Source organism: Eschscholzia californica, unplaced genomic scaffold (genome assembly GCF_041429995.1).
Source record: "Eschscholzia californica isolate CP2 unplaced genomic scaffold, dmEscCali1.0.p SCAF_3, whole genome shotgun sequence".
In the NCBI taxonomy this organism is placed as follows: Eukaryota; Viridiplantae; Streptophyta; class Magnoliopsida; order Ranunculales; family Papaveraceae; genus Eschscholzia; species Eschscholzia californica.
In genome coordinates this window covers 5793971-5820642 of record NW_028238420.1, presented here as the reverse complement: position 1 = coordinate 5820642, position 26672 = coordinate 5793971, and the positions used below count along the sequence as shown (strand labels likewise).

Sequence of the window (26672 nt, the reverse complement as noted above, 5' to 3'; positions counted from 1 at the left end):
CAACTTGTATCTCATCATTCCCACTTTCAAGTTCATCCTGATTACCTAAACCAACATTATCTAATCTTGGTTCAGGTTGTTCAACACTAGTGCTCATAATAGTCTGTACTGGCGATGATGAGTTTGTATCACTTGTGATCGGACAATGAGACATCCTAAAATGAAGATAAACAGAAGATTAATACATAGAAAAAACAAGATATGTCATATGTAGAATAAGATAAGCATAAATACTGTGAACATGTAGAGAATGGAGAAACATATATCATATATGTAAAACAAGCAATTTCGTATCAAACGGGAACGTTATAGACTTCTCCACCAATGGTTGGTACCGATTACTCCCGAGCAATTGAATAAAGGTCACAAGAGCATCAAATAACGATACAAATGCTACTCGAGTGGCCCAATTCCGAGTACTACAAATTAAGTGTCGAATAATGTGGCAGAACCCGGGATACGTAAATAGTAAAAGTCAAGGACTTAGTCTGCATAATCATATCCTATATTTCCTAAATGGGATCACATATGAACCTCTAAGTAGGAATTACAAAAGAAAAATCAATCAAATAAAGTAAGTTTCCCCCTTTCCCCTATTACAATCAGGCATTTAAAACATTAACCTAGATACCTAATTGAATCATGGCAAATCACAAAATTCACATATAGGACTTAATCATATCCAAAATATAGGGCAACCATGAAGCAACCCACAAAATGATTCAAGAAAACCCCATATTCTTACAAGATCACTCCTTTTGAACAATTAGGTATAAACACAAATAAACCCATAAAACTAAACAATACCCTATGTTCCTCTCTCTCTTTCTCTCTTTAAAATTAGCAAAAAACACCAAAAATCTACCCTAGAATAACAAGTATAATCTCTGCATAAAGTAAACTCTTAAACCAAAATAGAAGATTTAAGTTAAAGAGATCATACCGTGAATCAGGAATCTGATTTATTATGGAAATATTATGAAATCTGGTTTATTATGAAAATATTATGAAATCTGGTTCATTATGGAAATATTATCAAAAAACCTAAAACCAGAACTAAAAACAATCGAGAAAGAGGAAGTATTATGAAATTGTGATGAGAACTAAATACTTACATGAATTGGAGAGAGATAGTAAAGATGGAGTTGAGATTTAGGGAAGAAGCTGCCGAGAGATGGAGTCGAGTGACGGAGTGATGGAGTCGAGTGCCGGAGTGCGTACTGCCGAGTTGTGTTGCTAGGGTTTTTTCTTTTTGTTGCAACTTTAGAGATTAGAAAGTTAGACTTAGACTTAGGACTTGAAGACCTTGAAGTTGACTAGGGCTTTTTTTTTAAATCCCATGGGTGAATCTTAACCCTTGATTTCAAACCAAAACCGGATCGGATTATTTCGATTTCGAATGTAGCTATATCCGACTCCGAAACCGATATCCGACTCCGAAACCGATATCCGAAAAATATTCGACAATATATCCAAAATTCGAATCCGAAATCCGAATTGTCAGATTATTTGAGTGCGGATGCGGATCGGATTCGGACTTTCGGACCACCGTTTACAGGCCTAATTCTTTGTCTGGTCCTTTATTTTTTAAGCTAGACCACCTTGACTTCAAACCATCGCTCCGCTCATGTTTGCCTCTGTAGGGAATTACATGTCTCTAAGACTACCCTAATCATTTAACTAGTGTTGGTAGCGAAATCTCAAACATCTAATGTTTAACACTAAGTTATCCAAGATCAAATACATGAACTAACAATGAACTATAAGTGGGATAAACTAACCTTTATGGCAATTTTCCCACGAACCTTTCCAATTGCGTGTGAAAATCATAGAGCTTCAAGTGTAGATCCTCTACTTGAGACACCGAATGAATAACTTGAACTCCCTTCTTTCAGTCAGCTAGGACCTTCTTGAAGGTAGAGATGAAGAACTCCTTTTTGTAGATGTAATAAATAGAATGTGAACATTTTCTCTAAAATCCGTTCTCTCCAATAGTTGTGTGAAGAGAGTGATTTCCTTCTTAAGAAAATTCCACACCTTTTCTGAACTCTGAACTGGTCCTTATATAGGCATTACCTTGTTAGAGTCCTACTCAAATAAGGAATCATAAAAGTCCCTAAGAAAAGATAAGCATAAGTTAGAATTTAATCTAACTAGGATTCCCTAATTAGGACTAAACCCTAATTAGGACTAAACCCTAGTTAGGGTTTCCCCTTAGTGTGACTGGCCACAACAACCCCTTATGGGCTTGTCTTGGCCGGCCCACACCCCTTTTATGGCCTCCAGGGCTCTCCCTTTAAGGGATACCCTTGTTGGCCTAAAAAGTGGGTTTTGCTCTTTTCCGGACTTCCCTTTCTAGCCCGATTCTTTTCTATCTTTTAAACACTATTAGACTGGATCATATCCATCTATATGCAAGTTTCCATCAGTCTATTCTCACTGTTCAAGTTACCATTCTTATGTGTAACCCGTTGTAGGATCCGATGTATATTAGCCGTGGATAGACAAAGTGATTCGACAATCGTAAGCAATTTCTAGCTAAGCATTACGACTCCTAATTGAACCGGATTTATTGATCTTCCAATAAGGTCGTCATTATCCTATGAGCCAAATCGTACGCATTGCCATCTTGGTCGAAGGACATTCCTTCAGAAGGATACCTTCAGACCTCATGGATATATCTCCTTCGGCCTCGATTACAGATTTCCTTTAAGCCCCTAATGTCTTAGATGATTAGAGGGATAGATGGATTGGAGATGGGAAGGAAAGAAATGTTGGTTACAAGAATGATGGTAGGTGATGATGGTCGTAACGATGTTTTTTTTGAAAGAAAACAACAAGGGGAGAGAGGGATAAACTAGGTAGCAAGAGAGTTGTGAAGATCGAGGAGGGAGTTCCAGGAGCGCTTTCTACCGTTCTATCTTCCCCATTTAGCTAGTTTATCTGCCAGAAGGTTATTCTGTCTCGGGGTGTAGGAGAAGAGGATGCTATCGAAGTTCTGCCGGAGATTAGTGATGTTGTCTATGTGATTGCCTGACTGCTAGTTCATTGCTGCATTGCTCTTGTGAAGATGCCTAATCAAGTTTTGATTGCCGCTTTCAAGTTTCAATATGTATGTGTCGGATTTGGAGATTAATATCCCACTGCAATGCATATATGATTGCACAATATTCGCATTCTTCTGGATTTTGACCTCTGGTTGTATCTACTATGGCTGCGATAAAAGTTGTTTGGGCATCGTGAAGGATACCGCCTATGCCTGCAGGTTCGTTTTGAGGAAAGGAGCATGAGGAGGTTTCCAAGGTTGTGAAGTAAACATCGTAGAAGTGTTACTGTTGGCGATCTCCCCTGTAGAGGTTCCTCTGATTCGCATGATAATCTGCATTGGTGATTGATCATGTGACATGAAAGTGAGAGAGAGACAGGTTCATGACACACTTTAGTGATGCTCTTTCACTTCATTTTTTATTATGGTGTCTACTGGTAATGTGTGTGGGGTTCGAAAGTCTTAATTTGGGCTGAAAGGCTTCTTTGTTGTGGGTCTTATGTCTTCGTGATATATCTTTTTCATTTTATCTTCATAATGTATCAATGTCTTGTAATGACGTTTTTTTTAAACCAAGCGAACCATATTCATTCATACGTGATTAAATCACAATGGTTACATGGATGATCATAATTATTTCTCTCTTCAAACATCATGAGAGTTGCATACCTTTAAATGCAAAGTGCCTCATAATGAGAAAGAAATTGGATTAGACACGACTCAAGAAAATGACTCTAAAGGTCGAAAATGAAAGGATCCTATGGATCACGGATGAAAAGACCCTAAAGGTCACCAAAATAACAGAAAAAACAAATTAAGAAAATACTAAATATACATCCCCGTCGTTTTCGCTGGAAAACCGTCATTATCGCCGAAAAACCGCCATTATCGCCGAAAAACCGTCACCGGAAAACCGTCAGAACTTCGTTATTGTTCATACACGATCCATAACCGAATACCAACCTCTCTCCACGATTCATATCAGTGTATAGATCGATTTTTAATAACTAATCCATATCCCTCCATTATAGGTTGTTTAGTAGAAGTAGTTATGTAATACTATAATGGATACCATACAAAGAGATTACTGTGTCGGTTCCCGTCGTGTGATTTTATGCTTTCAACCCAGAATCTTCATTGTTGATCGTGTGCGAATCATTACCAAAGTCCATCTTCTCCTCTCATTGAATCACAATCTAGATTGATTATGAACCCTAACCCATACCCCTCCATTGTAGTTTGATACTGATATAATTTCAGATCCGGTTTATGATTTCTCGTTGGATTATTTCCCTTATTGGAGCACATATACAAAACCCTAATTGGATCAATCCTTGTAATATATATGAACCCTCGACCAAATCTAATATTTGTTCAACGCCTAATCGGAATGGTATAACTTCAAAACTATTCTGCCAAAAGATCTACAAAATCAAGAAAAGGAAGAAATCCGCATGATACATCAGAGTCTAAAGAGGAAGAGAAAGTGAATAGGAGTGTTGTTGATGGAAAAGAAGAATCAGACTAGGGTGAAGACTCCTAGTCTGGAAGAAACTGTTAGAAACTGCCTAGAAACCGTCATGAACTGCAAACCCTAAGACGATAACCATCACCGGTGGCGGCGCCACCCTTGGAGGAAAATCTCTCCGCCCGACTGCGATGACGAAGATAACTCTGGTAGCCTGTGTAAAAAAAAACCCCTCCTCGTATACTTCCCACAATAAAAATAGAAAAATAGTTGAAAGGCACCCAAGTTCTACATACACATAAGCACACCCTAACAAAATTTGGCTATAGGCCGCCTGGTCACAGCCAATCCTTGGGCAACTGCCCAAACCCGAAACGACGCCCGTTTACTGGTTAGTGCCCCCTCGTTTATTTCATCCCCATTCTGTATGTATGTAAGTACTGTTTCAAAAAAGTACGTAAACGGTTCCAAACTCCATTTTCTATCTTTTCTTTTCTCAAACCCATCTCTCACATTTCTCTATCAATTTCTACTGTAAAACACCGATTACCCAAGTTTGTAAAGATCTGATTTTGGAGTTCTGGGTATCTTTGATTTTAACTCTTTGAGGGGAAACAAAAAATGAAGTGGGAGAAATTGGAGTTGAATAATAATCAGTCTGAATTTAGCCCTCGAAAGAGGTGGGGACATACATGCAATTCTATCTTTGGCGGGAAGTATCTCTACATATTTGGTGGATATGGCAAAGATAATTTCCAAACTAATGATATTCATGTCTTTGAGACAAGTGGGTATTTGAAAATCTTGATTATTTTCTTGTTTCTTGTTTGATTGTTTCATATATTTTATTGATGTGTTCTTGTTATGTAATTTTGAGAATCATTCATCCATTCATTGTTTTTTTTATGTTTTTAGTGATGTTTATGAATTTGAATAGGTTTCTTGGGGCTTTTATACTTGTTGTTATCAAGGTTTATGATTCTGGGGTTTTTCTTTTTTGGGTTTCTCTGTTTCATATTTGTGAATTTTTTTTTTTATGTTCAGAGATCTTGTAGGGTTTTCATTGCTTTCTTCCTGCATGTCAATAATTTTTGGGTGCTTTGTTCATGTTTTTCTTAGTTTTTTTTGAAGGAAGCTCAATATTCAAGAATTTATAATTGACGCGCGAAAACGCTCATAAATACCTAGAATCGTGCGAAAGCACTCATAAATACGTAAAATTATGCGAAAGCACTCATAAATACCTAGAATCTTACGAATATGTTTCTTTATATGAATTCTGCGTTTAATTCTACAAATAAATCGTATCTTGGTGTCAGCCCCGATATATAGAACTTGGGTTATAACTGATTATTATTATAGTAGGCTAATGAGGTACATTCTTTTTATACGTATGATCATAAAACACTCGCGCGGATTTCCGCATTTGCAAGAAAATAGTATAAGAAAGAATACCATTTGATAGAACCCGCTCCAATTAAGAGACGTAAAAATTAGAAATTGATTCATCATTTGTGACATCTACTGATGCCGTGATTTTAGATCAATAGATATATTAAGCAAATGGATAGGTGTTATGTCAAGGCTAGCCAACACTTTTGATCCTCTATAATGGGTTGTTTTGTAATGTCAAACACATTCTTACAGTAACTTCGTACGTCTAAGAGGCCCTTTTTATTCAGTTGTGAGGAAGAAAATTTAATGGCTAACCCGTATGCTTTTGTAGTTGTTGAGCTGATTTTAGTGTATAAGGGCATCAATATTGGTCTGGGTGAACCCTTAAATCATTCAGTATATTTTGTGTTTAATGCAGTTATACTCAATCCCCAAAGTATTTGCCAAGGATGTATCAGTTTCAATTAATCTTGATTTGTTGTGGCTTTAGAATGTTTTGTTGACTTTTTCTCGCCTTCTATTTTCAGCTACGAAGACATGGAGTAGGCCAGTGATTAAAGGTGTGCCACCTCCTCCAAGAGACAGTCACAGCTGCACCACTGTCAGGAACAGTTTGTTTGTGTTTGGGGGTACAGACGGGAACAAGCCGCTCCAAGATTTGCATATCTTTGATACTGGTAAGTCCTTCTTGAATTGTTTGTATTCTTGTTACTTCTGTCTGCCTTAGACATGATTGTGCAGACTTTTTTTTAATCTTACAAGTTGTCCAAAATCACTAACATTTGGAGAATATGTTAAAACATAGTAGCTATCCAAATAGTAGTTTTTTTCTTTTCGAAGTGAAGAACGTGATAATAAAGAGTGACAACAATTTGAAGATGTTGAAGAGTAATTAAAATGTAGATCCAAACAATAGAGGAAGAGCTAAAGCAACCCCTTAGTCTAAGAGAAGCAGATTGTTCACCCTTACTTTGCAGCTAATGTAGCATCCAAGTTTGAGTCTCCAAACGACTGATGTTTAGCCCAAGGTTTCCCTCGGGCCTCGACTCCATTGCAACAGAGCTCCTCGTAGCAAGCTTTGGAGGAACCTTCCTATTAGAGATGGTAGCTGGAGTTCTGTTGACTATAGTTCATATAATGGAAGGTGGATACTCTTTAAAGTGTTCATTCCCTCAAGAGGAACTCTGTTTTGTTCTGCTCTTGAAATGCCTGAATGCCAGAAGCGCGGAAGAACCAACTCAAGACTGACGAGTGATGAATTTTTGCACTTTCCAAGCCAAGATGAATCTTGACATGAATACTCCCCTCATTAACATATCAATGGTGGGTAGCTTATTGGGGAGCATGGAACTATGAGTTGTGTTTATATTTTGGATTCGTGTATGTAAGATATGCGGATAATCAATCTCAACTACATAACTACCCTATTTATGAAGTAAATTTTACAATCACCTGATGAAGTGTGGGCATCGTTTTTCTTGTTCATAGACACCATATGTATAATATACATGTTAAACCATCTTGAAAGTTTAATAAATCACGTTCTGTGGTCTACATTTCTATCTGTATAATTCAGTTTTTATGTTTAAAATTCGTTTTCATCTTATCACTTATATTATTTCAAGACCTAACGTGTTTGAGCACGTTGATAGTATCCAATACATGGACATCTCCAAGTTTAGGTGGCGAAGGACCTGAAGCACGGGAAGGACATGGTGCTGCACTTGTTGGCAAAAGGCTCTTCATTTTTGGTGGCTGTGGAAAATCTTCAGATAATTCATGTGACGTATACTATGACGATCTTTACATTTTAGACACAGGTTAATTTCCCTACTTATGACTAATTTATTGCTAAATGTATAAACAATGTGTTTCGAGGCTTCGTACGTATGTTTAAAAACAGGAACCGCATTTCACGACAATTTTTATTTAATTTTTCTGTGTATTTTATACGTTTCTGAATCTAGCGCATTTGTTATCGCATATTGTATGTATCTTTTATTTATGGTGCGTATATAACTTTATACCGATATTTTGTAGAATCTAACTCATCTACTTTTCATTTTCTAATCTGCAGAAACCTTAACATGGAAACGGGCTGTGACATCTGGAAGCGCACCTTCTGCTCGAGATAGTCATACCTGTTCATCTTGGAAGGGAAAAATAGTTGTGGTAGCTGGTGAAGATTCGTCGGATTATTATTTATCTGATGTCTATATCCTTGATACAGGTCCTGATTCCATTTTAGCACCATCTTATTTATTTCAGTCATAAGTAACTCTTTACTTTTCGTTGGGACCATATTGATACTCTCGAAGCATGTGTTTTATATGTCTTAACTCATGAGTAATTTGGCAAGTGGTACAGATACTCTTGTCTGGAAGGAGCTCAATACGACAGGACAAATACTTCCACCGCGTGCAGGCCATTCGACTGTGACCATTGGCAAAAACTTGTTTGTTTTTGGGGGATTCAGAGATGACAAAACCCTCTATGATGATCTGCATATGCTTGATATTGGTATGTATTTAGAGTTGTATTTTCTGATATCTATTTCCCTTCTCCTAAGATGAAAGGGTTAGATCCTTTTTGAAACGGAGCCAAAGACCATAACCCGCCTGAAAAATTTTGTACGCTCTTTCCGTTTTATGATGCTTACTTCTATCTGATACGCAACCAGATTCTGGTATATGGACCAAGGTGATGACTGTAGGACAAGGCCCTTCAGCTAGATTTTCTGTAGCTGGAGATGCTGTGGATTATCGAAGTGGTGTTTTTGCATTCATTGGCGGTTGCAATAAGGATCTTGAGGCCATGGACGATATGTTCTATTTATACACAGGTTATTTTATTGTGATTGTCTCCCTAATTATCAATTCGACTTGCTTTTCTTGCTCAACTTCTTTCTGGGGTTTTCTTAGTTTACTCAAGGTGTTCTGAAGTTACTGAATTCTTTGGTATCTAAGCAGAAATGTTGACGGAAAATGGGCAAGAGAAAATATCGCTCAGAAAAGAATTGAAGAGAAAGTGCCAAGAACAATCTCTTTCTATAATTAAAGATGTTCCCAAGCATGGAAACTCGCACGATCTTTCTCAACCCTTGCCTCTTCGATGTGCTGGCCAAGAAAGTAAGGGTTCACCTCATTTTGTGAATCTTTAATTATGGTATTATTCATTTCAAATGTGTTTTATCTCATTATCTGGGATCTGAGGAAAAATAAAATGCGGATAAAATCTTATTCCAGAAATCGATTGATAACATTACAAAATCTTTATTATATCCATAATTAACAGCTTTGTGATAAAAGCAGGAATTATAAGACTGTTTATTTTGTACTGCAGACAATCAGATCTCTTCCAGATGTGCATTTAACCCTTCTCTAGAGAAGACATTTGAAGCCAAGGTCATTGAATCTTCAGACAATGGTTATTTTATCGAAACTACTATCAACGGAAAACGTCTTCGAGGAGTTGTATTTTCATACAAACCTGGTTTTTCTAGTTCAGCTAATGCTTATATCAGTAGGTGAGAATTTGGTTAATTTACATCCGGTTATTCCTTCCAAGATCTTCGATTCAGTAACTAATATCTTTCTTATTGAATTTTAGGCCAAATGGACATTCTGACTCTAGGAGGACCGACGAGGTGGTTGGTGGTTCCAATCCGGCCGATGGGCAAACTCCAAAACCTGTGCAGCCAGAGGTAGTAGATGTGCAGGGAAAGAATTCTTCTCCACGGGAGCCACCAAAAGAAATTAACCGTGCTCCAAGTTTAGGGCCTTCTGACTTTTCTCAAACCCCAATGGTTAGTCATGTGACCCGCTTGTTATTCATCTAGAGTTTCTTAGGACGACTTCACATGAAGAGTCGTGTGCCCAATGTTTATGAGCCATATAAAGTACCTTTTTTTTGGTTTTTAGTTACTAATTGACATTAAAAAGTTAATTAGGACGAATTGATGAGGCGTTTTTACAGTGAGAACTGAATCTTTTGGTGTTCAGCAGATCACTGGGGACAAAACTCTTCCAGATTTGAAACATGATGGGGTTCAGAAATCAACCAATTGTGGTACAGATGCTCCGTCAGAAAATCCTTCTACCACCGCCGAAGACATGGTTACGTCGCTTCCCAGTGAAGGTATGGATGATGATCTTCTCATTGAAATGTCATACGTGCACGATCCCATAGCTGTATTTGGATAGTCTTGCTTATAACGTTGTCCTACGTTGGCACCGTCCCGGCAACTGCAGATTTCCATTTACATTTTGCTCTTTTGTTGTTTGAGATATGCTATTTTCATCCATATCTTCCAACTCGAAAAGTTAAATTACTATGAAACCTTCATAGAAATCAACTATTTGAAACCCTTAGTCACTACCATAGTGTTTCTTGGATAATAAGATTTAAACCTTGATATTCAGGGTGGAGAGATACACATGAACTACATATTGTGTAAATGTGTATTACTATTCTCATATTGTCCACGAATTGCATGCGCCCTAGTCGCTCCTTAAATTTGGTCCATTTCTTTCTAGTACCAATCTAGAGTAATACCATTTGGATATTACATTTATGTTATTCAAAATGCTAAAGAAGTGTGAACTATGTTGCAGTACCAGAGATGGCAAGCACTGGCAAGAAAGGAATTGAAGAACAAAATCTTGGGTGAATGGAACTCACTTTAGGGGAAGTTTTTTTTTTTTTTTTTTTTATCAACACACAGATATCACAGGAAACAGGATGGGAGCCTAGTTAATTTAGAGGTTGAAATGATCAACGACGTTTTTCGGTCTGCTTAGACTGGAAAATGTTGAAGCAGAATCAGATAGATTATGAGTCTTAGCCTGTGTATGTTGTAGGAGAACCTATTGATACCAAATTGTTATGTTGGAAGATCTGTCACAGGAAGTACAAGAGACCTGCAATTTCTTATATCTAGATTTCAACTTTTTTTTTTTACTTATGTTGGTTATTAGTTCAGTACTTCATATTAATTTTTTGTTTGAGAAATCGACTACGATCTGCGTTAGTCGTTACAAGGCATTCATACACCATGAAGATGTGATAAGCACGATAACCGCCTAATTTAAACCATAATGAAAGCGGCGTAAAACCCGACAATATAAAAGAAGCCTAAAGCCCGACAAAATTATTACAATATTTACTTTAATATTGCCTAAATTACATGAGACAAATCTTGATGACAAATTGCTTCCACCAAGACTCGACCTCACGACCTCATTAATTTATCAAAAAGAGCATGCCCTAATGTTGATATAAGAAATACCATGTGAAACTAGATCACCCTAAACTTAAACAAAAATCAACTCGTCAATCGAAGTGAAAAATAATGCATCAAGAGAGAGAGACTCATAAATAGAGAACGTTGATTTCGTACAAATCTGAAAAAGCTTTCACTAGCACAAAAAATGAGCTATTACCACAAACTTCCTCAAAGAATGAAAGATTGTACGAAAGAGAGAATAGAGAATTAAAAATGAAAGAAAATGGTAGCTCGCGTCCTTGTGGAATAAAGAAAAATTTCCGGAGAATAAATTTTCTAAGGGGTCCATGTTTCTTTGTGAAATCTCCAAGGCATATTTTCCAAAGTTAATTACTGGCTTTGATATTAAAAAACTGTTTCCTTCTTCTTCTCTCTCCCTAGAATTCTGTAATATTCCTTTAATTTCCGGGATCTTCATATATTCCGGAGGAGGGTTCCTGTTATGTAAATATTTTATTTTAATCTATAATAATCATTATTGGAAGTAGAGAGCAATTCGGTTTTCACTTATTCGGTTTTCATTATCTCTTCTTCTTCTCTCTGTGATGAGATCCCATTTCTCCAAACTACCTCTTTCAATTACCACCCATGCCTATATTAATGATCTAGGAAATTAGACAAACCAGACTTGAGAGAATAATTATAGAATATTACGTTAACGACAGTTTCAAGCAAGAGTGATTATGGGAGATAAATAGGGAAGAAAATGGTAGAATCAGTTAGTAGTTTTGAGAGATTTTCAACAAAAATAAACAAAGAAATGGAAATGGACATACATCAAGGAAGAAATAGAAGAAAATAACACAATGGGAGATGATAAGAAGTTTCTATCAATGGAAGAGGGAAGATTATACATAAACAACAAGAAGATAAAGTTATGGAATCACTCAATCTTCATCTTTGAAATCAAATGTCAATGTCTCAGGTGACATCTATAAATTCTTCTCCGATAAACTTGGTGGTGTTCTTGATGAAACCGTAATTCGTCTCTACTTAGTTCATCCTGATTACATATAATTAAGTATAATACAATTCACGACCTTTAGGGTCTTCTCATTTGTGATATTTAAGATCTTTTTATTATGTGGCCTTTAGGGTCTTTTTATATTATTATTTTTTAATAAAACTAAAACTTTCATTCATACGTAGGAATGAAATCCAATACATTACATGGTTTGGAGATTTTTGACTCCTTTGAGTACAACATGAATTTACTACCGTAAATTACAACACGAAACTTACAAAAGTAAAGACAACATGAAGGTAAAGGAGTGCATTCCCCTCCTCTTTCTTCTTCTTTGGGGAGAAACTCATCCATCTCATCGCTTCCATACTTCTAGCCAAATTTTTTGTTTTTCTTTCTCCATCACTTATCCTACTTATCTTCTCCAAATCTCCAACCCCTAGTACCGTTCTCTAAAATCATAAACAAAGTTAGAGGGATAAAGAGGGAAAAAACATTCTAAATCCTCAAAATCTCTTGAAGCTCTCAATTCATCTACCATGAGACGTCTATAGGAAGTTTCTTCATCCATTAATCCTCCCCAAGAGGTAACACATTCTAAACCCTAGAAATCAGTTAATTTTGAACCCTAAAACATATTTTTCATAACTTCTACACATTAGGTTTGTTCTCTATGTTTTTTAGGTTTAGTGATTAGAAGAAGAAGATAAAGAAAAGAAGAAACAATTAGGAAGGAGGTTAGAGCTTAGATCCCTAAAAAGATTTTGTTTAAGTTTATAAAAGTTCATTCTAAATTCTTTTATGGGATCTTCTAAAAGTTAACTTTTTAACTCCCAAAATTGGAAGCCTTATAGCAAGAAATAGAAATACAAAAATTAATTTCAGTCGACCAATTTCGTAGCAAATTTTTATTTCCTAGAGATTTTTCTTTATTCCCCAAAGCCGCGGCCAAATGATACCTGCAAATTTAAACTAGGTATGCAGAAATGCTGGGGATCTAAAGTATGTGATCATAAAATATGTAAGGACTATCATGAAAAGCTCCTAAACTTGTTCAATTATTCATAAGAAAGAAACCAACAAAATGAGAGTTGTGCATTAGAGTATAGACAATCAGATAATAGAACTTCCTTAGATTGAAGCTTGAGTTTACTGTTTTTTGCATCTAAACCCAAAGTCAATTCGGCCGAGCAAATCAACACAACACATACCAGCAGGAGACTGTTATATACTACATCATTACAATTTAACAAACAATCTGCATCTTGTCTGTAAAATAGCAAAATAAAGACTTGTTTTTTGACATTAAAATGGAAATTCTCAAACAGCTAACTCCATCGTCAAGAAGCAGTTGCATCATTTACTACTGCCGCCAAAAAGGTAATCTAGAGAAGATCCACCACCAGGAGCTGCATGAACCTTAGTCGAAGGGCGATCCTGTTCAAGAGAGAGAGAAAAAAATGAGAGACGCGCTATGTTGCTAACTATACAGTTTTCCCATCATTGGGTTGCTTAATTATGTAGTGGGTTTCAAGTAGAAGGGGTTCTCATATGAACTATTGAGGCGCAAAATACAGTGTTTTCTGGGCTATGAAGCCAAGTTAAGGAACCTGACATTATAAAGGAAAAGGTAGGGTACATACTGTGAGGAAGTTGCCAGTGTTCTGACCATCTGCCCTGTGGTAGTTGTTTGCTGGGTTTCCATGGATACCAGCTGGGATCTGCTTACTGACGTCCACTTGCTGTGAAGTAGCAGCAGACTTCTTGGGAGGTTCACTTTCAGCGGGCTGAGCAGCTGGGGCAGCGGACTTTGGAGCTTCACCGCTCCCAAACAAGTAGCCCAATGAACTCTGTCCCCCTCCAGCGCTGACTCCACGACCCATCCTCTTTGATTTGCTTTTTTAGATAATTTGACCAAACCTGAACGCATTTCAGTGTTTAGGCGAGTAGAGCAATGTCAGATCAAACAGTACAAACACAGAACACTTCAAATAGGAGAAAAATATAGCTTCGGTCGAATCAACAACGAAAATCAAGTGCAATGTGCATGCATAAGGAAATGTAGCTAGTTCACCTTTACCAGAATCTACCCATACTTCTATTTTGCAGAGTGATTTCTTTCTTAAAACATAGAAAAAGACCTGTTAACTAAGCAAAATCAGTACTCCAAGATAGTCTACATTATTCTAGTAGATGTGTCTAGCGTTACTCCAATTCCTAACCCAATCTCGCGTCGTACCTCAGTAACCATTGTGGCGAGGAGTATTAAAAACTCGATAGGTGGGTCACTTATTGCAGTAACCTTCCCATCACATGAATAAACTAATAAAGTTTTTATTAACACAGTTCCTTACCTAATAAACCATTTCATTACCTCAAGGCCCAAGCTAGGTCCTAACTAAACTATCTATAATGTACGAACAATATGATATCAATCACATAAACCAGACACAAATTGAAACATGAAAAGGGTAACCACCACTAGATAACATAAATTAGTTTAGTTAAATAACTTAAAAACACATACATCTGATTTGATCTACATATAATTCCTAAACCTTCTTCCCCACAACCCTATATACAAACCTAAAGCTTCATAATTATAGATAGAACAAGTTTTCATCTATGTGAAATAGACTCAGACCTAAAGATAAGTTGTTATAAACATCAAGAAAGATATCATGATTTGTGGAATTTGATTACCAACCCACAAATCAAATGAACAAAATATAATCAAATCTCACTAAGGTAAAATACCTATATACCAAATAGATCATGAAATAAAAACTCATAATTGGGATCAGATCTTAAAGATTCACATTTCTACATTTATCTCAACATCGTAACAAAAGAAGAAAAAAACAGTGATCTTGATTATTCTACAGAAATAGACCTAAAACTCATCCAAGATACATAAGATCGACAAAATTCAACCCTAAAAATGAAAATCAAAAGGTTCTAGTTTGATTGACGGCAAGATTTGAAGCAGAAAAACAATCAAGTAAGGGGAAAATAGAAAGGATGTTTAAGATGGAGATAGAGATGAGAGTCGATTACCTTCTTCCCTGGATCTGAGCTATAGAGAGAGAAGATCTAGAGAGAGATAGAGCAAAAGAACAAGAGGGGAGTCTAGAGAGAGAAAGAGGAGAGATTTTATAAGAGAAAGTGACGGTGGAGGATGAGCTATCTGAGTTAATACCAATTTTGACTTGGTCAATGATGGATATTGACGTTTTCTTTTAACTTATCACAACAAAAACTATGAGAATTTTATTCATCCCTCCATTTTAGTCCCTTCCTCAACCCTCCTCTGATGTGGTGACATATCACTTGAACGTGAAACAATTAGAGAGAGAATGGTGAAAAAAATATACTTCAGTGACATGTCGTCACATCAGCAGAGAGCTAGGGGAGGGAGTGAGGGACCAAACTGAAAGGGACGAATAGAATTTCTCAAAAATTATTCCTTAGTCATTTGTAGTCGATATTTATTGGTCTAGGGTGCTTTTGTTATGAGGACTGACAAAGTGCTATATGCTGACAAACTTTTTTTTTTGAAACGGTACAATGAGAGAGGGCTCATACCTAAAAAACAAAGAAAAAAATAGACAAACGAAAATTAACCTCTTGAGTATGATCTACCCGATCTATCATCTTCGATGATGTTCATTAGCTCGGATGGAAACTCCGATAAGAAACTCTCTAACAAAAGTAGATCTGTATGCCAAGTAGGTAGATAATCGACCGTCCTATTTGCCTGATCTCTATAAGTATACTCGACATTAAAGTATTTAAATGACTCTTTGAGTTGAGAAGTGTTTCTCCATATTCTTCAATTTTGCCACAGAGGGTGAGCTTTAGTAGAGTTGAAGTATGAAACTATCGTATTTGAGTCCGATCTCAATTCGTCGTTCATTCGTCGAGCATGCTAGTCCCATCCCTGCTTCAATGTTTTGCAGCTCATGCAGCGTGATCGTTGCCAGAGTTACCACCCTTGCAATTGCACTTCTAACATTACCACAATGGTCTATGATCAAAGCTCCAAAACATGCCATATCAATTCGTAAGGAGCCATCTGTGTTAATCATCGTAAATCCCGGTGTCGGCGACTCCCATTTTCATATAAATGCTACTAGACTGAGTATATGAGGCCGAGATGCCAACGTTGTAAAAGTACTCTATTTTCTATAGTGTTTTCCACAACCAAATTCATGCAAGCTACTTTCATTCTTGTTAGGAAAAATAACATAATTAACTTATTCAAGAATATGAAGATAAACGATGCGAAAGTAAAAGTAGACACACCAAGATTATTTAACGTGGTAAAAAACCCCTCCAAGATAGAAGGTAAAAAAACCACAGGACCTAGTCCAGAATTCTTCCACTATAACAATAATAATGGGTTACACAATTCTTCACCAAACCTATGGTGGATAAACCAATTGTTCAAGATGTGTAGAAACACTCTTAGATAACAATTCTTTCCTAAACAAATAGAGGATTAACCGATTCTTTAAGATGTATGGAAACACTCTTGGATAACAACTCTTCACCAAAACTATGGTGGATAAACTGAACAAAGAAACAGAGAAATAGAAATCTCTTACTCCTTAGGATTAGAACAAATCCTAGATTACTAAAGGTTGAAGAAGATAACCACAAACTAAATTGCTTCACAAGATTAATAATCTTCTTTTCTTCAAATCAATATTCTTTTCTTTCAATCTCTCTTGAAAGAACCACTTCAGAGATCTCTCTTTCTCAGACTTCTCTTTGTTCTGGAAGTTGTATATAATCTTCTCCCTTTCATTCCCTTTTATAATGATAAATAGGGAGGTTTACCAATAGAAATAGGAATTCCTTTTTAGGCTTGAAAAAATAGAAGTTTCTATTTTTTCCCTAAACAAAGAATAAGGGAAATCCTATTCCAACTAGGAGTCCTTTTATTATAAGGAGGGACCCTAACGATTCTTACTTCATTTTTTTATGGTCCATGTAAGTACTTCAACAAATTTAGGTTTACCTCTGAATATTTTAGCATTTCGTTCGCCCCATATGAGATAAAAATATGCTCCAAGTATGATCTTCTTGATAGGATTCATCTTCGATGACCCTCCCCAATTTTTGTATACCAGTCGATATCCTCCTCCCACGTGTTGAGAGTTGGTTTCTGAATTCCCATATATTCGAAAAGTCCTCTCCATATTGCGAAAGAGTAAGGGCACTTGAAGAAGCGATGAAAGTCGTACTCAGTCGCACTATTACAAGGACACAACTAGTGTGTGTTCGCCCCCCATCCTGGAAGTTTAGCCTTTGTTTTCAGCCTTCTCAAAAGTGTAAGCCATCCATTATTAGCCATATAGATGTATCAGAGTTGGAAAAAACTTTTGGTTGGGGTCAATCAATTTTGTTTAGCAGGTTCAATTAAGGCCTCAGTAGGATTTTGCCATCAGATTGTCCTGTTGGAGAACATAAACAAGTTCTCAGGCTGGTCAGTCTGAGAGCATGTTTACACTCTTAGACTCGTCATTTGGAGATCTTGTTTTGTTATTGAATTGTGTGGTCCGAGATTATATTTACTATCTCGTACTGGATCAGTCCAAAATGGATCCCAAAATTTATCAACCTCGTTCTAGTTGCTAAGTGTTTTCAAAGGGTTTAACCACTTCAAATACCTAACAAACACTATATCTAAGGATAAATATAGTAAATATATATATACTAGGGTATATCCCGTGCCCTAGGGCACGGACACTTGTATCAATCCAATGTTACGAAATTTAATTGAGACAGAGAGATTTTTATTAGTTATTATTTTTTTGTATTACTTTTTGGTTTTTTTTCTCTTAAATTAACTATTATTCTATTGTGAGAGAGAGAGAGAGAGAGAGAGAGATTTCAATTTCTTTTTCTAACCCTTGAAATTTATTTTGTTTCTTTATTTCTTAAATTAGTTATTTTATTTCTAAGAAGGAAACGATTAATGTTTTTTAAATAGGTAACTATTTCTACGAAGGACTATATTTAAAATTTTGAGAAGGATTTCTAGACAGTATCCTTTATTAAAAAAAGATGTTTGTCCCAGTCATCGTTTTCCTCTGTTTTATTATATAGACGAGGGTGTAACCCGTGCCCGTAGGGCACAGACAGTATTTCTGAACGAATGGCGTGGTTGTGCATTTTTCTTTTTCTGATTGACATCGAGCATTTATTTTTGGAAATCATCCAGACACAACAACAAAATCGTGACCTTCAGAATGTTCATTATGTTCGACAAAGACTTGTGTCAATGTTTGTTAGCCTGCAAACTGAAATCATGTTCGTTTATTTGTTGTTCTTCATTATTTTGTTCTAGACAAACAATGATTCATCACTTATACGGCCATATACTAACTGTCTTTTTGTGAACGCTAATATGCATAAAGTATGACTTCAAAATATCATTAATGTTTTAAAAAATGATTTCTAAAACTTCTATCTTCATTTAATTAAGAAGATTCATTTTAATACATGAAACCCAAACATAGTCTTTCACCAATTAAGAAGATCCAAGTCCCCTATTTTTTTTGTCTATTATGCTGAAAAGAAGAAGCTCAACTCAAGCTTCTGGTGCGGAGAGCACTAACCGCTGCCTTGACCTGGTAAAAAACAACGCAAAGAGATAAAATAAAAGAAAGTGAACATACTATCAACCCAAAACTTATCTGCTAGCAAAACTGTAATAACCAATCACATTAATAATTTAACTACATTAAAATCATGAATCGTTTACTGAGCACAGTAAAATTACAGTATAATGTGACATAAATAATCGCATTCGTCCCATACAAATCAAAGTGATGGCACTAAAGTTGAACTCAGGACCTCACTACCATCAAAGTGCTAGCAAAGTTGAACTCATGACCTTACAAATCAAATGCATTGAAGAGCTAATGATATAATCTGAAGCATTTATGGAGATAAGCATGAGCTAAAAAAGAAGTAAACAAACGTCAAAGAGTAGTTAAAATCAATTCATTAACCCCCTTCTTACTGTTGGGTACATTGGACCCTCTTGGAACAACCATGCATATCTTCATCCTCTTCGTATGCCTATTGAACTTGGTATAGAAGAATCATATATTCCTTTATATTCACATCATGTATTATTGTTTCTTTCCATTTGTCCAACTCCATGTCTATCATTTGAGTTACTACCCTAGCAGAAACAGTCTCTAGTGATTTGCACAGTTTCAGAGTCAAATAGTCAGGGCTCCACAATAAAATGTATGTATAGCATTTTCCAAATGAATGGCCTCTGGTACATCGACATTCTACATCATTTATTGCCCTCAACACCTTTTAACTTCAAAACCTTGAACAAAAAGTAAAAAAAATAAACCAAATAAGATAACGGATAACTTACATGCATAAATAACATTTATGGATGAAAAAAATAATCACAATATAAACGTTTGAACTGAATATATCTCTTCACTATTTTATCGAAAACTAATTCAAAATATTATGAACGAAAACAAATATTAAGATTGAATTAAGAAGAACTTCTAGAATGAAAACAGGTTACAGTTTCTTCTAACACGTAGTCAGTTCAAACATTCGTTCAAACACATAATGCACACATTTCTTCAAAAACCATATTTGGTTGACCAAAATTGAGCGACAGTGCGTCTCATCCGTCTCTGCCTAATTGTCAGTTTAAAATTGAGCTAATAGTCATGCAGACTATACCGATTGTTCTTTTAAGTTAACTTATCAAACAAAACTAAAGAGAAAGAAAGAAAAAGTAGTAAAGGAAGAGAGAAGGATAAACGAACCTTGCAGCCGAATTTGAGGAAGACACCGGTTAGGGTTTCCATCAAAGAAGTCTTCATTGAGCATATACGGTGGTACCTAAACAAAGTTGAAGAGCTTAGTCATAAATCTCAAATTCTTCTTCACCAATTGAAAAAATATCTACCAACTCCATTATCAAATTGCTTAACTCGAAATGAACCTAAATTATGAAATCTATATGAAATCATATACAGGCATAAACAAAATTCTCTACAAATAAGTTCACACAATTGCTTAGGAAATTCAAGAATGAGGGTTTTGAATCATTTATACCATCAAAAGGTATGAAAAGACTGCTCCAACATTATTCTTATTACCCAACAAATAAAGAAGGAAATGAACCAAACCTGTGACATATTCGGTTGTTCTTGTCTTTTAAAATCAATAACATAGGAGTTTTACCTGTAAATAAGGGAAACAAAATCCAGTCGATTGGTCAATTTAGTTAATTCTTCGAATATGAGGATGAAAAAAAGTAATTTAAAGTTGTAACATCAAACTTCTTTATAAATGTCTGATCTGAAATCCTAGCTTTAGCTACAACAAACATATGATATTCATAAAAAACAAAAGACAAACACCACCTCTGTAACATTCTTAACCAACCAACCATACAACCTGTCCGATGTTGCCTAAAAGAATTCTGAGACTTAGAACAAAAAAGAACGAACCTAGTGTCGACATTTGAGTAATTAAAACAAACATATATGTATTACGTACTTTCCTCTATTGCAGTGAATTAGAAGTGGGTGATTTCTAATATCTGGAAGGCAAGAAAATAAAGAAGTTACCAAAAAACAAATACATAGACTGTCAACCCATTTGAAACTGATAAAGTCTATACGAAGGATTGATTCTCGAATGGTATCCTCTGGAATGTCCATGAAAGTTCCTACATGTAGCAACACCGTAAATGCATAAAACCATAAGTCTTATGGACAACCTACTCTATCATTCCGTCAGTATTGGCAGAAAAGTGACTTTGTATAACTGACGTGAGCAAATCTAAATAAGAAGTAAACCATTATCATATCCTGAAAAAGGATCAGAAATCCTAACATTAATTCCTACAATCTTACTGAATACCTAATTTTTGTTTCAACTCAAAGATGCAACAAAATCACCCCCCATAACTGTGTGATGTTTAATAATAACTCTCAGACACCAAAATTGATGGCTTTCTCTTCTAATCAACTCCAAGACCGACTCCTACTGAGAAAATTCTAAAGAGAGCACATAAAAAGAAAAACAATTTCAGTGCTCAATACCTTGGTTCTTCAATGCCCAAAAAAACGATTTCAATGCTCACCTAATGAAACACGTATCACCTGCCCACAGTTGATGAAAAGGACAGCAAGTTGTGTCTTCAATACCTTGGTTCCAAATTCCAAACAATAAAAAAGTTAGCTAGCTAGCAAGTGGAACAACAAATCGCGTATCGTTCGAAAATACTGTTAGTGCCCTAGGGGCACGGGTTACACCCTCGTCTCAGAGTAATAGAAAAAAAAAAGTTAGATTAGTGAACATTCCATCTCAATTACTCTCGTTACATGTTGTCTACAATATATCCAAGTAATTTAGCAAGTTCCAATTTTAGTTGTGTTTACTATGTGATTGATAAGCAAGTAATTTCGGCTGTCATTTAGGAAATTAATGATGTAATGTAGCTAAAGATTTTTCAAGACACTAATACTTGAATAAAATTGCAGGAGGAATTCAGGAGCACCTGTCATTTAGGAAATTAATGATCTCTACACTCTACCTACAAATTATTGATAGCCAATTGGCCATGTGCACCGTAACTCATCTTGATTAGTAACATAGAACGCATAAACATGTCCAATTTGGAACTTTGAAAAGTATTGAATTGCTCTAAAATTTGTAGGTAGAGATCAAGTATACCATCAAAAGAAATGTATTCCTTTGTTATGATCACGTTCATATTTGTGAGAAGTTGAACTACTTCCAAGAGAATTCCTATAAAATTAAACTCTTTTGCTCTTTTAGTATATCTTAAACTTTCAACCATTTTATCATCAATTTTATTAATCATGTAAAGAAAGGTTGAAATAATTACCCTATAAAAGCCTATTGAGAATTTAAAAAATGATTCAGGCATTTCATCATTCACCTGAACTACAGTAGCATGCTCAGAAGTAATAGCAATTCGTAGAAGTTGCAAAACAACAAAAACTGGTAGAAGTTATAAAACAGATTGAAACATCAACCTAAACAATGGAAGATTCTTATAAGCCATGAACCATATAACCCCTAAAATTCCCCTAAATTGATTCGTTACAAAATGAGTTAGGAAGAACAACATACCTGCCCGCAGTGCTTCGCTTTTGAAGCCCTAAGTAGCTTAGTGCATAACCCTAAATTGAAAAAGAGAGGAAGCCTCTGAGCTAGGGTTTTCTTTGGGGGATTCTATTAGGTTAATGTTAAACCCAGGTAATTTCTAGTGAACTAACTAATTGAAAGAAGAAAACAAACCAAATTGGAAATCTATATAGTAAGGGAACAATAACATCAATGGTGTTGGCGATGAGAGATGAGTTGGAACAGTGGAGCGGAGGAAGCAGACCTTGAGAGAGGGGATTTGAAATTTTTGAGAAAGAGGGGGAAAGTGCGTGAAAGAGAGAAAGAAATGGAAGAGCGGGAAGACAGATTTGGGGGATGGACAGAAAGTTCAAAAAATGGTATCTTTCAAAGATGCCTTTTTCTTCCCTCTTCATGTCACAACCATTAGATGTTGGGAGATTAAATCCCAGCCTTGAGAGATAAACATGTCTAGATAAATCTGGGCCGTTGGGAGGAGGGAAAAAGATACCCTCCTCTTTTATTATATAGAATATTAGGGATTTAGAACGATATTTACAATAACTGGAGGTCTTTGGGTGCATTTCTTGTATCTCTTTCTTCAAAAAACAAACCATATATGGTAGCCTTATACGAAAATCAAGGTGGATGCTTCTTTTACCAATGTTCATGATCCAGCAAGTTATGGATGTATCATGTTGGATGATCAATCAAACTTCATTATGGCATTAGCGGATACAATACGTGGTCAGAATTCAGAAGAATGTGAATGCTTAGCCATTCTATATGCGCTTCAATGGGCCGCAGATCTTCAAGTGAAGCAGCTAGTCATAGAAAGTGATAATCTGAATCTCATCAACAACCACAATAACAGAGTCTCGACGATCCACTGGGCAATCAGAGAAGCATCTGGAATTTATAATCAAGATTAAAAACAAGTTTGACACCATCTTATTCACTCACGTCTCGAGAAACAACAACAAGGAAGCTGACATGTTAGCGAAATGGGGAAGAAAAAACCAGCAAAGATGCATCTGGTCCTCGCTACAAGATCTTGCTCCGGCTCTTCATTCTTAGTTCTGTGTTCTTTCAACAAAAAAATATATGGTAGCCTTATTAATACACTGAGAGCCTTATTAGTACACTGAGAAATCTGGGAGCTTGATGAAGATTTTTGGAAAAGATATGGAACTAAAAATGAAGGGAAAAGAAGAAGAATTGAAGGGAGTTGGGTGCTTGCCCGCCCGCTTATCGCGCTGTAGTGAGGTGTCGATAGCAACGCCCATTGGTCTAAGGCAAAATAGTGTGTCCATTTGGCTGGTGCATGCACACGACATGACCAAAAATGACGTAGTTTTTCTGCCGTGCTTCGTATTTTAGGATCCAATAATGTTTCACCCGTTTAATTACGGAAGGGTGTACGACAAGATAAGGGTCGTGACCCCGACACTAACGGTGGAGCAGCAAGGCCCATTGAAATCAATATTTATATTTAGATGAGCGTGTAGCTTACATTTGCATTTAAGAAAAAATAAGCGATAAAACTAAAGAAATGTACAATCACGATACTTATGATTCTAAAGTTTATGTTTACTACCTTTCTATTTAACAAAAGAGAAGATGTTGGAGAAGACGTGCCTTGGCCGGCATTATGGTGTGACAGCCTGCGGAGGAATGGGCCTGCTTTTATTAATAAGGTCAATAGAGTGAAAGAGAATAGAAGAGTGGGATCAAACTTCATCTTCATCTTGACCTGGTACCTCAGAAAATATAATGTCAAAGCCCTAGACTCAGTCAACTCAAGCTAGACTAAATTACATCACATTCAGAGAAACCAAAACTAATTTATGGTTAAATAATTCCACCCAAGTTATGTTTGTCCATAAAGAAAGGAATGTGATTATATAAAAAAAGTCTCCTAATGTAATTTTTAATAATGATAATAATAAGTTCACTATTTCTTAGTGTAGTCACAATTGTGGTCGACATTTATTCTGAAAAATCTCGAAGTTACAAGTTTGATTTTTATTGAAAGTGATAATCTATAATTTATTGGAAATGTGTTGTTAAAAGTATAAATAATGATATGGTTCGTATGACCTTTAAGGTGTATGAGGGTCTTTAGGACAGTTCAATAGCAGTTATGAGCAGGGGGCCGGTCCAAGTAGTTTGGGGGTCTAAAGCAAAGAAAAATTTGAGACCTTTTTAAAACTAGCTAAATTTTTTTCTTTTTGCCACAAGTAAATTAGTATAATAAACATGAGAAAAAAAAATATAAACTTAGATTATATACTACAGAAAATATTCTTTTTTTCTTTTGAGAAGCAAAATATTAATTGTGCTTTTGTAGTGCAATCCTTCTTTCCTATCTTATTTAGTGATATGGTTCAAGTTGATTCTGTTGAAAGAGAGATGCCATCAAATATAACTAACTCAAATAGTAGCAAAGAATAAGATAAACAATGATAAAGCAAAAAGAAGAGAGCCATTACTTATCAGTAGAGTTGATAGAGATTTTTATTTTTTTTTGAAATAGAGTTGATAGAGATAATGGTTAGATATTTGGATTGATGCCAATCCACCAAAAAAAAATCTATAGAAAGAGAAAAGCAAAAAATAAAATTCAGAAAAAGAGAAAATACAAAGGATCTAATTTCTTTAGGGGTGTAGAAATACAAATTTGGACTGGGTTTTTCTTTTTGAAAGGATACAATAGTTTTCTTCAAAAAAAAGAAAAAAGAGAAAAGGATTAGGAGGTTTTAATTTCTTCTTGTGGGCCCCAGTTATTGTTCCACATAAGTACCAAGTACAGTAAACTACAAAGAGGGCGCACAGTTTTAATGGGTTTAAAAAGGGACTGGGCTTTTTTTTTAGGTGCTGTTTTGATGTAGATTGTTGCGGAAGCGTAAAAGTAATGGAATCCACCATTGTTATTAAACTAAACTAACGAAATAAAACTGATGAAATAACGATAAAAGCAATAAAATGATAAACTTGATTAATAATAAACGATAAACTTGATTCATAATATTCTCTGATCTGGTTAACAAAGACAGACTAGACTTCTCTTATATAGCTTATATAGAGATTGTACTTTCCTAGATAGACTCAAATAAGGAAATAAGATAACTACTAATAATACTTTCCTTGATTGCTAAGACTCATAATTATGGAAACCCTAAATATTTAATTATAGAAACTACGCTAATGTAGCTTCTTGACCGTGAGGCCCACTATCATCATGGCCGTGAGGCCCAATAGGAAGATGGTCTCCATCATACTTCCCGTCCGAGAACGAACTTGCCCTCAAGTGAGACTTAACAATGCGATCCTTAATTCCCACTTTGCACGAAAGTTGGCGAAAATCTGAAGAAGACAATGATGGACCAAATCACTGACATAAATCTCATATTGCAAAGAATCTCGCAAAAACAAATGTAGGAAAGAAACTTCTAACAAATTGCGACATCTCCCGTCGTCTTTTAATTTGATGAAGAAGACCACAAACACCACATAATATTTTATGGAAAAATCAACCTTGAATTTCTTCACTTAAACGATCTTCCCACGTTCATCTTCGTGTTGCTTATTAACCAAACTCGAATATGGCTTAATCAAATCTAAACTAGAATGAACTGACCTTTTCAAGCTAAAAGAAGATAATTCACTTTGTTCTTCTTGTTCCTCCGTCATTGAGAAAATTTTATTTTTTTTTGTCAAGAACTTCTTCAATACCATCGAACACGGTGACCGAAGTAACATTCGAGAACTGTCTACTGGATTCAATCTTTGTCTCCACATATGAAAAATATTCATCTAAAGGAAGAAAAACATACCTAAAGATGATTTTCAATGTAGTCCAATCGTCGACGAATTTTTTTCCTTGATCAATGAGTCTCCATTGCATCTCGTTGAATTTTTCATAGACTCTTTTAGACAAGTGTTGTTCGATGATAAAAACCTTATCTTCGTCGTGAACTTCTTGGTTTATAAACCAATCTTCCATCTGTTGAATCCAAAAATCTATATGATATTGATAATCAAATATAGGAATTTTGGAATCGACATTAATTTTGTTTTGATCTTTTCGATCAACATAGAGTTGTTGTGCATCTCTTAAAGGATCCCAACCTAAACGCGGAAGATTATTCCAACATTCAAGATGAGAAGTATTTAAAAAAAAATTATCTGTTCCCAGATTCTTAAAGCTCTGAATACCAGCTGATGTAGATTGTTGCGGAAGCGTAAAAGTAATGGAATCCACCATTGTTATTAAACTAAACTAACGAAATAAAACTGATGAAATAACGATAAAAGCAATAAAACGATAAACTTGATTAATAATAAACGATAAACTTGA

General features: G+C 35.6%; 2 protein-coding genes and 1 long non-coding RNA gene across 8 annotated transcripts; 1 reads left to right on the top strand and 2 right to left on the bottom strand.

Moving 5' to 3' along the window:
- The first annotated feature begins 4867 nt into the window (after nucleotides 1-4867).
- LOC147547968 (uncharacterized) lies at nucleotides 4868-10867 on the top strand. 4 transcript variants are annotated; one of them, XM_086671517.1, is made up of 11 exons: nucleotides 4868-5301; nucleotides 6437-6586; nucleotides 7562-7729; nucleotides 7987-8139; nucleotides 8277-8429; nucleotides 8590-8751; nucleotides 8879-9037; nucleotides 9252-9435; nucleotides 9519-9714; nucleotides 9914-10046; nucleotides 10523-10867. In XM_086671517.1, the coding sequence occupies exons 1-11, from the start codon at nucleotides 5136-5138 to the stop codon at nucleotides 10576-10578; spliced, it is 1680 nt and encodes a 559-aa protein (XP_086527643.1). In that variant the 5' UTR covers nucleotides 4868-5135; the 3' UTR covers nucleotides 10579-10867. The 4 variants fall into 4 exon arrangements, with proteins under 4 accessions (XP_086527643.1, XP_086527642.1, XP_086527645.1 ...); XM_086671516.1 differs by having other exon boundaries at nucleotides 4910-5301; nucleotides 9911-10046; XM_086671519.1 differs by having other exon boundaries at nucleotides 4954-5301; nucleotides 7592-7729.
- A 2408-nt stretch (nucleotides 10868-13275) lies between these two features.
- On the bottom strand, nucleotides 13276-15372 carry LOC147547967 (protein SPIRAL1-like 2). Its single transcript, XM_086670255.1, has 3 exons — nucleotides 15215-15372; nucleotides 13801-14077; nucleotides 13276-13594 (listed from the first exon to the last, which is right to left on the bottom strand). Exons 2-3 carry the CDS (start codon nucleotides 14038-14040, stop codon nucleotides 13514-13516), a joined length of 321 nt encoding a protein of 106 aa, XP_086526381.1. The 5' UTR covers nucleotides 14041-14077; nucleotides 15215-15372; the 3' UTR covers nucleotides 13276-13513.
- Nucleotides 15373-18879: 3507 nt separating this feature from the next.
- On the bottom strand, nucleotides 18880-22666 carry LOC147547966 (uncharacterized). Of its 3 annotated transcripts, none has more exons than XR_015238913.1 (6): nucleotides 22319-22666; nucleotides 21303-21366; nucleotides 20785-20885; nucleotides 20341-20395; nucleotides 19975-20050; nucleotides 18880-19511 (listed from the first exon to the last, which is right to left on the bottom strand). It is a non-coding gene; the product is annotated as an uncharacterized LOC147547966 (long non-coding RNA). The 3 variants fall into 3 exon arrangements; XR_015238911.1 differs by lacking the exon at nucleotides 22319-22666 and adding an exon at nucleotides 22125-22308 and having other exon boundaries at nucleotides 21303-21970; XR_015238912.1 differs by lacking the exons at nucleotides 20785-20885; nucleotides 22319-22666 and adding an exon at nucleotides 22125-22308 and having other exon boundaries at nucleotides 21303-21970.
- Between the last annotated feature and the right edge of the window lie 4006 nt (nucleotides 22667-26672).

Excerpts from the sequence above, each read along its gene's own strand:
- LOC147547968 (XM_086671516.1), top strand. The coding sequence starts at position 5,136 with ATGAAGTGGGAGAAATTGGAGTTGAATAATAATCAGTCTGAATTTAGC. Across the intron at positions 9,038-9,251 it reads TCGATGTGCTGGCCAAGAAA|ACAATCAGATCTCTTCCAGA; the intron begins GTAAGGGTTCAC and ends TTTGTACTGCAG. Across the intron at positions 10,047-10,522 it reads TACGTCGCTTCCCAGTGAAG|TACCAGAGATGGCAAGCACT; the intron begins GTATGGATGATG and ends ACTATGTTGCAG.
- LOC147547967 (XM_086670255.1), bottom strand. The coding sequence starts at position 14,040 with ATGGGTCGTGGAGTCAGCGCTGGAGGGGGACAGAGTTCATTGGGCTAC. Across the intron at positions 13,595-13,800 it reads ACACTGGCAACTTCCTCACA|GATCGCCCTTCGACTAAGGT; the intron begins GTATGTACCCTA and ends TCTCTTGAACAG.